General features: G+C 58.7%; 1 protein-coding gene across 5 annotated transcripts in view; it reads left to right on the top strand.

Moving 5' to 3' along the window:
* Nucleotides 1-9,340, top strand: part of CUX1 (cut like homeobox 1) — a 349,540-nt gene extending 340,200 nt beyond the window's left edge. For all 5 annotated transcript variants that reach the window (XM_081557760.1, XM_081557761.1, XM_081557764.1 and 2 more), the window contains 9 exons: nucleotides 595-722; nucleotides 1,456-1,522; nucleotides 2,015-2,124; nucleotides 4,964-5,080; nucleotides 6,238-6,321; nucleotides 6,893-6,949; nucleotides 7,342-7,422; nucleotides 8,181-8,245; nucleotides 8,458-9,340. In XM_081557760.1, coding sequence (XP_081413886.1) covers nucleotides 595-722; nucleotides 1,456-1,522; nucleotides 2,015-2,124; nucleotides 4,964-5,080; nucleotides 6,238-6,321; nucleotides 6,893-6,949; nucleotides 7,342-7,422; nucleotides 8,181-8,245; nucleotides 8,458-8,527 — 779 coding nt within the window. In that variant the 3' untranslated portion in view covers nucleotides 8,528-9,340. The remainder of the gene's footprint in view (nucleotides 1-594; nucleotides 723-1,455; nucleotides 1,523-2,014; nucleotides 2,125-4,963; nucleotides 5,081-6,237; nucleotides 6,322-6,892; nucleotides 6,950-7,341; nucleotides 7,423-8,180; nucleotides 8,246-8,457) is intronic.
* Nucleotides 9,341-10,911: the final 1,571 nt, after the last annotated feature.

Below are 10,911 nucleotides of genomic sequence, written 5' to 3' on the forward strand. Positions count from 1 at the left end.
ACCGGGCGCTGGGACAGGGGAGAGGGCCCAGGGCTGGGGACCAGGGAGGTCCTGGGGGCGCCGCACCATCCCTAACAGTGTGCTGAAGCCTGCTGGGGGAGGGGCTGAGCAAGTCTGAGGTCCACTCCAGAGGCAGCACCCCCCCACGCCCCCTCGTCAGGTCTGAGTGGGTTCTACCTGCCCCTGCCCCGCACCACCCACTGTACCCCCCTTACCTACCCCCCTCTCCTACCCCCCAGGGCCTCCTTCTGGTCATTATCCCAGAGCATCAGCCCTGGAGGAAGCTCGGGACTCTTTGGGTTCAGCCTCCTTGCCCTGCTTGACAGGGGCCGTGAGGCCTGGAGAGGGAGAGGGGCTGGTCACTGCGGAGCCGGGGGTTGGTGGGGTGGGGGCATTTCTCCTAAATCTCTGACCCGGGCTCCTTTCCTTCCCAAACCCAGAGAATTCTTGGGCAGAGAGTGCCAGGAGTGCCCCACCCCTGCTGGCTGCTCTAGTGCTGGTCCCTCAAGCAGGGGCACAGGCTGTTTGTTGGGAGGCCCAGAGCAGGGCGAGCACCTCAGGTCCCACTGACTGCCACGTCTTCCTTTGGCCCAGGGCGCTGCGCGGAGCTGCAGGTCCACGTCACCGAGGTCACAGCCACTGCAGCCGAGCAGAGGGACCTGATCGCTCGCTTGGAGCAGGACCTCAGCACCATCCAGTCCATCCAGCGGCCGGACGCCGAGGTGAGCCCACCCCCCTACCCTTGCCCCCTCCCCACCTGCCCAGGCTGCTTTCAGCCTCACAAAACGCTGACTTTCCAAGTCAACTGGCCCATCCTCAGGCTGGTGTCCTCTGGGCCCACGCGAAGCCCCACAGGGACTGTCACCTACAACTCCGGGGTCTGTCTGCTCACTTTACCACAAAGGCCCTATTCGGGGCAGCAGGCCACAGGCTAAGGGCACAAAGCCCCCTGCAACCGGGTGCTGGCTTGGCCCTCGGCCCTGGGAGCTCTGGGCAGAAGCAAGGCCAGGACTATTCACCCATCCCACAGCTAGAGGACCTCGGGCTCCAAGATTAGGGAAGGCCGGAGTCCCAGGATCCTCGGAGGTCGTTATCACATCCCCCACCTCATTTTACAGACGAAGAAACGGAGCCCAGGGAGAGAAACGGGGCTGGCCTGGGGCAACATGGCAGGCTGGCTGGTAGGGCCAGGGTCACCCAGCCTCTGATGCCCATCAGGGCCAAGTGGCCGGGTGGGAGCCCCACACTGAACTCCGGCCTCGGGGCAAACCACCTGCGCTTTGGTGGCCCATGTGAGGCACCCTCTCCAGGCCCTCCTGTGGCCACCGCCGTGTCCAGCTCCCGCCGCCAGAACGCCCCACCCGCCCCTTGCCCTCTGCTTGCTTGGCCCCCTGGATGGCTGTGTTCACTGCCAAGTGTGGAGGCACCTTGCTGACCTCTCCCTCCCACCTGCAGGGCGCAGCCGAGCTCAGCCTGGAGAAGATTCCTGAGCCCATCAAGGAGGCCACCGCTCTGTTCTATGGTGAGGAGGGGCCCAGGCCCTGATGGGCTGGGCGGGAGAGGGGGACGGGGGCAGAGGTGGTGTCACCTGGGCCCTAAGGAGCACATGCCTCCGTCAGAGGAGGCCAGGCCCCCGCCAGCAAGGCAGCAGAAACTCACAAGAAGGGTGAGCCCCCCACTTGCCCCTCTAGGCTTCAGTCTGACACCCCCACCGTGGGAACCCTGACCCCTCAGCCCTGCCAGGGGCCTGTCGCAGGCTGGTGGGTGTTGATCAGCTCCCTGGTGGGGGTGGGGCCCAGCCCTGAGAGGCAGCCAAGGGCTGGACGGAGGTGCCCCCCACGGGTTGAGGCCAGGACACAGTGGCGGTGGCAGGGCCACCCAGTCCCCTCAGTGTCCCTTTGCTTCCGCCCCATGGCACTCAGCCAGAGCCCCCTCAGAGCTAGTGACCTGAGGGCCCCCCACTGGGCTGTGCCCACACCCTGCTACCCCAAAGCCACTGTCCCCTCCGTCCTAGGACCCTCGGCACCTGCCAGCTGTCTTCCCGAGGGCCAGGTGGACTCGCTGCTGTCCATCATCTCCAGCCAGAGGGAGCGCTTCCGGGCCCGGAACCAAGAGCTAGAGGCGGTGAGTCACGTTCCTCCCTCCCCGACATTCCACAGACTTGAGGACACAGTGGAGGACACACAGGTGTAGAGGAGAAAGACGTGTCACAGACCACAGACCTCAGTGGGATTAGATTTGTTCTATGCAGTCAGGGAGGGCTGCCTAGAGGAGGTGATGTCATGCTGGGCTTTGAAAGGAGAATCAGACACTCCAGGTAAACGAGTGAACAGAAACATGGGGTCAAGGAGTGGGAAGGGAGTCCAGGGACAAAACAGAGAGCCGCCAGGTAAGGTCCCTACTGCCAGGCTGGGGTGTGATGGAAGGGTTTAAGCTGGGGACCAACAGTGCCAGGATGGAGGGTAAGAAGGTCACTTGCGCAGCCAGTTTAGAATAGAGGCTTCGCCCAGGAAGATTTGGTGGTGGTCACCGTGGTCCAGGAAGAAACATCTCAATCAGGTGGAGGGGTGGGAAGCAGGGGCAGGTCCCAGGGAGGAGAGTCTTGAATCCTATGAAGAGGAAAAGTCTAGAGAAGGCCAGGCGCTCTCTGGGGTCTGAGAGAGCCTGCTGGCTGCTAAGCACCCAACTGGTGGCCCTCCTGGAGAGACTCCCCCCCCCGGTAAGGAAAGGGCAGTCCAGTCTGCAAAGGTGACCAGCCCAGGAACTTCCCTGGTGGTCCAGTGGTTAAGAATCTGCCTTCCAATCCAGGGGACACAGGTTCAATCCCTGGTCCGGGAACTAAGATCCCACGTGCTGCCGGGCAACTACAGAACCTGCACACTGCAACTAAAACCTGACACAGCCAGATAATTAATTAGATATTTGGGGAAAAAAGGTGACCAGTGCAGCTGCATGTAGGTCTTTCCCATGCAGTGTCTCCTTGGGGACTCTGCAGACCACTCCCTCCATCCCACAGAGCCAGCCCAGGTCCTCCGATCTCTCTCCCAGTAGAAAGAGGAGCCAAGAAGGTTTCCATCTCCTCAAAGAGTCACCGCTTGAGCAGGCGGTGGAATATCTAGACCCTTCCCTCCACACCCACAGCTCCCCCATGGGGCTTCCAGGTTGAGGTCTCAGGGAGGCCGACATTCACTGAGCACCCGCTGCGGGCCGGGCCCCATGCTGGTCCAGTGACAAGGGTGAACCAGATCCAGTGGGACCCCCTGTGATCTGGGCTCCAGAGCAACAGGTTCAAATGGAGGACCATCAGGACGGCGCCCCTCACAGCTACCTTCGTGAAAGTGGCCGGGGAACACCCATGCCCCTTGAGGGCTGGGAACAATCACCATGGAAGGCTAGGCAGCCCTTTGAAAAGGTCTCCAAACTAGATCAAGTGGACTGGAAGAAGTATTTATAAGATTGTGCCTTCGGCTTTAAAAATCTAGACTTTTTTTTTTTTTTTTTTTGCCATGTATGTGTTTTAAGTTGTGGTAAAATATACATCTGGAGGAGGAAATGGCAACCCACTCCAATATTCTTGCCTGGGAAATTCCATGGACAGAGGAGCCTGGCGGGCTACAGTTCATGGGGACACAACTGAACACGCAAAAGATACATCACTTAAAATTTATCATCTTAACCATTTTTAAATGCAGCACAGTGGCATTAAGTACATTCATGTTGTTAGGCAACTGTCACCACCACCCATTTCCAGAACTTTTTCACCTTCCCAAACTGAAACTCTGTACTGTTTAAACACTCACTCCTCTTTCCCTCCTGCACCTTCCACCATTCTATCCTGTCTCTATGAATTTGGCTACTCTAGGTATCTTATATAGGCAGAATCATAGAATATTTGTCTTTTTGTTTCTACCTTATTTCACTCAGCATAATGCTCACCAGGTTCATCCATGCCGTAACATGTGTCAGAATTTCCTTCTTTTTTAAGGCTGAATAATATTCCATTGTGTGGATGGACCACATTTGGTTTGTCCTTTCATTTGTCCGTGGACGCTCGGGTGGCTTCCGCCTTTTAGCTATTGTGAATACTGCTGCCATGAACATGGGTGAGCAAATTATCTCACAGTCCCTGCTTTCAGTTCTTTGGGGTGCACACCCAGAAGTGGAATTGCTGGACCATACGGTGATTTTATTTTTAAATTTTTGAGGAACTGCCACACTACCACGGATATTTTTGTCCTTTTGAATTTTTCACAGTGTGAAGAAAACACCTATTTAAGCATTTTAATAAGTTGGAAGATGAGTTCACATGTCACTTTACCCCTAGGTTGGCAAACATTAAAATCACATATTGTATGGTTTCATTTATACGAAACGTCCAGAAAAGGCAAACCCATTGAGACAGGAAGTAAATTAGTGGTTGCTGGGGGATGGGGGAGGAGGGCATGGGGAGTGAGTGATGACAGGTGTGGGGTTTCTTATTAGGGTGATAGAGATATTCTGAAATTAATTTTAATTAATTAACTAATTAAAATTAATTTTAATTTTGAAATTAAATATTTAATTTGTGTGTGAAATTAAATATGCAAATTAAAGATGGTTGCATAACATTGTGAATGTAGTGAAAAAACTGAATTACACATTAAAATGATGTTTATGTTATACAAAATATATCTCAACAGTAATTTTAAGCTGATACCATAAACAAACAACATGGAGAAAGTGACCCAGGAAAATAAGAAAGAAAAAAATAAGAATAAAAGAAAGTGACCCAAGGACTATGACTTCTGCCTGCTGAGGGGTCTCCCCAGGCTTTGAGCAGAGGCTGGCAGGTCTAGGACGTGACCTCAGGCCAAGCAGGGGCTCCGGGTAGACAGAGCAGAACCAGTGCCAGCATGGAGGCCTCTCCCCCAACTCCTTCCACTGCGGGCCCTGCCCACCCACTCACCCACACGCCCGCCCCCAGGAGAACCGCCTGGCCCAGCACACCATCCAAGCCCTGCAGACCGAGCTGGACAGCCTGCGCGCGGACAACATCAAGCTCTTTGAGAAGATCAAGTTCCTGCAGAGCTACCCTGGCCGGGTAAGCGCCCCCCCACCGCTGCCCCCCGCTTCAAAGTTCAGCACCAGGTGAACCAGTCTAGGGAGAGGAGTGGTCCAAGGCAGGACGGTTCGGGGCAGTGACTCGCTGGCAGCAATGGGCCTGGGATCCCCAGAGACCATCCCGCACCCACCCCCCCGCCCCAGGCTTGCCAGCTGTCCTCCCTAAGCTGTGGAGCCCTGATGGAGTTTTGTTCATCAGAAGCCCCAGCCAGGAGGTAATGAGGTTCGGAAAGAGGTAGTGCTCACAGGACTCAGGCCCACGTGACTCCTGTGTGAAATGGAGGGGGAACCCACTAGTTGACCCCAGGATCTAGAAATTTAACCCTAAGGACGTTGAACATACAGGACAACCGTAGGGGATTTGAATGTTTTAAACTTATATTAAAAAAAAAACAAAAAAAACAGAATTGGGTCCAACATTCCAAAAACCCATCAATCAGGTTGAAATAGAAAACTGCCCACTCTATTCTGAGCCGGGAAGGCCCTCTCCAGCTTCTCTCAGCCCCCAGGGCTCACAGGAGACCACCTCGTGTAGGAAAACCCTTCTGAGACCCTGGGGAGACAGAGTATGCAGAAGGATGGAGTGGTGGGTGACTTACTGGCGGGGGGGGGGGGGGGGGGGGCTTCCCTAGGACAAGCCCAAGACTCAGCCACCCGCCCTCAAACCACCAGTTGAAGCTGTTCTCAGGCCACCAGAGGGCGCCCAGGCTCCATGCAAACTAGTTCTAGTTCATTGCGTGGCCTGCTGCAGGGCTGGGGGGCAGCCTTCACCTCCCAGGTGTCGGCCTGTTCCCCACAGCCACCCTGCACGCTCCCAGCAAAGCCCCTCCAGACCCACCTCCCTGCACCAGACCCTGCCCTGTCCACCTTGTACATTCCAGCCGCCCTCGGGGTCTTAGTTCCCCCTACCTGTCCTGAGGCACTGTGGCCCTGACCCCATGGGGAGACCCCTGATCCTGGGCAGTGCCCCTGGACACAAGGCACCATCCATGTCACACTGTCACCCGGGGCCCTGTCCCTGCCTCCAACGTGCAGAAGAGGAGACTGTGGCTCCCTGTGATGCTGTCGGGCTGCAGTCCATTGGCTCTGGCCTTTTTGTTGGGTCCGCTGACCGGGTCTCTCCTCCCTTTCCTGCAGGGCGGAGGCAGTGATGACACGGAGCTGCGCTACTCAACCCAGTACGAGGAGCGCCTGGACCCCTTCTCGTCCTTCAGCAAGCGGGTGCGTGGGCCCGGCCACGGGGCATCCCAGGGTGCCCACCCAACTCACCTAGCCTCGGGCTCTCTCTGGGCCCCCTCCACCAGCCCTGGTCTCACCCTGCACCCCCCCACTGCACCTTGACACCCCAGACCACCAGGGCAGCCCCCACACTCACTTTGGTTCCAGGGAGGCCTGGGGTCCACCAGGGTGGGTGAGCGCCAGGAACACCAGCTGATGCTGACGGCCCCGTGAGGGTGTGAGACAGTAACCCGGTTAACCCCAGGTGCAGGCACTCTGGGGAGCAGGCACATGGGCAAAGAGCTTCCCGGGGTCAGGTGACTTACAGTGGTGGGGAGGGGGCTTGTAACTCTCCCTCCCCCGCCCTGAAGACCCTCCATGTTCAGAATCGGCCACTGCAGAGGGGGACAGCAGCTCCCGTCACTGTCCCTGAGTGGGACTGGGCACTAGGGCGCCTCTGGCAGCCTCCACACCCCGGGGCCCTGCAGGGACAGCAGGACAGGGCCCCTCTCTGCAGTGAGCTGGGGCTCTCGGGCCTTTGGGGGTCCTCTCCTCATCCCTCCTCACCCTTCAGGAGCGGCAGCGGAAATACCTGAGCCTGAGTCCCTGGGACAAGGCCACACTCAGCATGGTGAGCTTCCCTCATCCTACCCCACCACGCCCCTCCGGATTGGGCCTGGGCCTCCGACTCTGGGCACCTGGTCACCTGCCCTCCAGCCCAGTCTGGAAAGCCCAAGGGACTCCGTTGCCCCTCGCAGGCCCGGTCAAGAGTGGCTGTGTGACCCTAGGAGCGGGGAGTCCGTCTGTCTCCGTGACAGCCCCATTATTCATGGTAGATTCTGGACGTGGCCACACGGGGGCGCCATTCCCTAGCATTCCTGCGGCCCCGAGTTCCCAGCCTGAACGCTGGATCGGCAGCCTAACTTGCCAGCCCTGGGTGGGTAAGCCCTGCAGGGGTGGGTGAGCCCTGCAGGGGTGGGTGAGGCCTGCCCCATCCCCACTCACGCCTTGCTTGCTCCCCAGGGGCGGCTGGTTCTCTCCAACAAGATGGCCCGCACCATCGGCTTCTTCTACACACTGTTCCTGCACCTCCTGGTCTTCCTGGTGAGTGAGGATCTAGGCACGGCCAGGGATACATTCACCACGGTCCCCCCACCTACCACCCCCAGGCACAGAGTCTGCGCTCGGCCACTTCTGTCCCCATCGGGGGCCTCATCTCGGGGGACAACAAGCCCAGCCAGCGAGCTCTCTGGCTGGGGTAGCAGCCTGTCCGACTCCATGCAGGGCCCGGCCCTGGGAGTGGGGGCTTGGTGGAGGGAAGGGCCACTGAGGGAGGCTGGCGTGTGGGCAAAGAGGTCTAACAGGAGAGCCTCTGCCAAGGGACAGCCAGGTGGGCTGCACAGAGAGGGGACTCCTTGAGCTGAACCTCCTGGGGGGCAGAGGGGCATTCTAGCTCCCGGGCACAGCACATATGGGGGCCTGCTGATGCCCACGTGTCCGCCCAGCAGAGGGAGAAGCAGAGGTAAGGGCGTGCCTGTAGAAGCCTTCAGCCTCAGGGACCACAGTCAAGATGGCCCCTATATGGCCAACCTGGGCCCCAGCTCTGACCCCAGGGCCCAGCCGGTCCTGGTGCTGCCAGTGGTACGCCCAGCAACGTTAGGGGTGGTAGCTCCATGCCCAGGCCTGTCTGACCAGCTGTGAAGCTGGTGGGCACGAGAGGTAGCATCTCTAAGGCCCCCCGCCCCCCGACCTGGGGCTGCGGCCACAAGAAATGCCACATGTCAGGAAGCCAAGCCCAGGGGTGGCAGGTGGATGGCTGGAGTGGCCGCGAGGCAGCTGACCGTCTCTCTCCCCTGGGGCAGGTGCTCTACAAGCTGGCGTGGAGCGAGAGCATGGAGCGGGACTGTGCCACCTTCTGCGCCAAGAAGTGAGGACCCACCTGCGCCCCACTCGGCCCCCCCTCAGCCCCCCACACCACCCGTTCTTATGGTCCCTGCCTCCCGCCCAGGCTTCCATCACTGCCCCCATCTGGTCCACCCACAGGGGGCACACCCCCTGGAGACCTCCATGCCCTCCACCACCCCCCACATTTCTTTCTTTTTTGCACTCGGCTTTAGCAAATGTTTCTGTGGCCCCCAGGTTCGCCGACCACCTGCACAAGTTCCACGAGAATGACAAGGGGGCGGCTGCCGGCGACCTGTGGCAGTGATGTCCCCAGGCTTCCCCGACTCGACAGTGATGGCTGCGTTCCCCTGCTTGTTCAGCTGCTTCTAATGACTTAGGCTTCCCTGGAGAATCCCCCGTGTAGATGACTCTTGCCCTCCACCCAACAGTGCCAGAGGTCCCCAAAGTCTCCTCAGGCTCCCTTAAAAGAGGGTCTCAGCCTCGTTAGGCTCCCTAAGTCCAGAAAGCTCCCGAGGCCAAGCCAGGCTAGGCCAGAGAGACCCCCTTCAAGTCCATCTCAGGCTGGTGACCCAGCCTGGGTCCCGCCCAGCAGCCTGACCACCAGTCCTGGGGACAGAGACCTCTCGGCCGTGACACTGAGTTCCCACTGATTCTGGCCGTGGTTAATCCAGTTGGGGTTCCCTGGGCCATCCCGGGATCCCCCTGGGCTCCCCTCAGATCCATCACCATCCCTCCCAAGGCGTGGAAGGTCTTCCTGGCAGGACAGCAGGCTTTGAGTCCAGCCCCCCCACCCAACCCCTAAAAGAGTGGGAACCCCAGAGGGCAAGATAGTTTGTTACCCCCTCCCAACCCCTTAGACCCACTATGATTTTTGCTTTTTTCTTTAGCAAGATATTCTGGCTTTTAGGTGAGGAGGACTCTCCAGTGAGCACCCATGCCCCAGGCTCTTCAGACCCAAGGACTGGTCTGAGGTGCCCTGGCTGCTTCTTGGCCACGAACTGGCAGTGGGCCCTCCTGGCACGGCCACCCCGGGGCCACTGGCAGATCTTCCTAAGTTAGGTTTGCACCTGCATGTTCAGCTTTGCACATTTTGAATAAATACCTTGTTGCAGCCACACCGGTGCCCCTGCCCTCTGTGATTCTGAGGGTATAGGAGACTGGCGAGCGGGTTCCTGTAGCAACACCCCCAGGAGCTGCGGCTGGACCACATGGCTGCTCTGCTGGTGTGGGGCACGGTCCCTCACACGGGGGAGGCCTCTCCCCCTTTTCTCATCACCTAGATTCCCTGAGTGAGTCCAGAGCTTTGCCGAAACCCAAACCCACAGTGTCTGAATTCCCTTGAGCAGACAACCCAAGCAAAGAGAAACAGCCATTCCTTTTTCAAATCTGCCTGTCAGGCTCCGGTAGGATGTGTGATGTCAGCTCCTGGGGACTCCCTGCTTCCCTTTCTGTGTAGGCTGGAGCCAGGCTCTCTGTCCCTTTCGCTTGAGCCTTGCCTGCCCGTGCCCACCACATCCCCTGGACCAGCCTAGGGGACACCCCTGAGTCACAGGTTCTGAGCCACCTGGCCTCCAGGCCAGCCCCACTAGTGAAGGCCCCCTTCCACCCACCCACACCGAGGGCTTCCTCTTGGTCTGTGATGGTTGGCATTTATCCCACTGACCAGGCAACCCACAAGGCTGGTTCCACACCCTGCGGTCTACCAGGCCAGAGGCCCCTGTGCGAACCCTGTCTGAGTTTTAGCCCTGAATGCTCCAGAGTCTGTACCTTCAGGGGCCCCCCTTTGGGGTCCCACCCCCAGCGCCCATCACTTCCCCCATCAGAACTTTCTCAAAGGCCCCAGAACCCCCCACCCTTGCAGACCCTAGATGGACCTCTCATTCCTGTTCCCAGGACAAAGCTACTCTTGGCTAATCACACACACACACACACACACACACCCACCTTCTTTCCCCGCCCCAGCCACTTCCACTTCTCCCACCAGTTCCTTCTTGTAGGTCGGAGTCCCCCTCACTTCCTCCTCCCTGGGTATCAGCGCTATTGTCCTGCCTAGGGCTCCACACTCCACGACCCTCCCTGGCCAATGACTGGCCACCAGTGGAGCTCAGCCCAGCTCTCAGAACCAGGTTAGTCCGGGGGGCTGGGGTGGGCAGGCTCTCTCACCTCCAAGAATGGTGGGGTCCACAGCCAGGCCACCCAGTGTGGAGCCTCCCTCCCTCTTTACCACTCTGCAGGCAGTCACCCTCCCACCCGCCCCCTTACTCCCACACCCCTTCCAGCCCCATTCAAAGGTCTGAATCCCAGCCGGATGTCCAGGCCTCTGTGTAGCTCCAAAGGATGGCTGGTCTGCACTGCGCCTAAGCTTTCAAGGGTTTGCTAGGCAGGTCCTGGCGAGATAGTGGCTAGGCTGCATATGGAAGGGTAGGGGCCAGGTACCAGGGCCTCAGACCAGGCCTGCCTTGCTTTAGCGCCACTATGGAGGGAACCCAGGGCTAGCAGGCAGGAGGTGAGGCCTTGGGGCCAGTCTCCACCTTCACCAACCCTTGGCTCCTCTTGAGGCCCCACCTTTTTCATCCTCAAGACTGGAATAAAAACCCTTCTTTGCCTCTTCTGCATCCTGGGAAATGAGAGATGTGAAATGGCTTTGGGAAAGGTTAAAGGGCTCTCTACAAAGGTCAGAGGTCAACA

The sequence above is a fragment of the Giraffa tippelskirchi genome, chromosome 13 (assembly GCF_054371585.1).
Source record: "Giraffa tippelskirchi isolate mGirTip1 chromosome 13, T2T-mGirTip1v1.2.pri, whole genome shotgun sequence".
Taxonomy (NCBI): domain Eukaryota; kingdom Metazoa; phylum Chordata; class Mammalia; order Artiodactyla; family Giraffidae; genus Giraffa; species Giraffa tippelskirchi.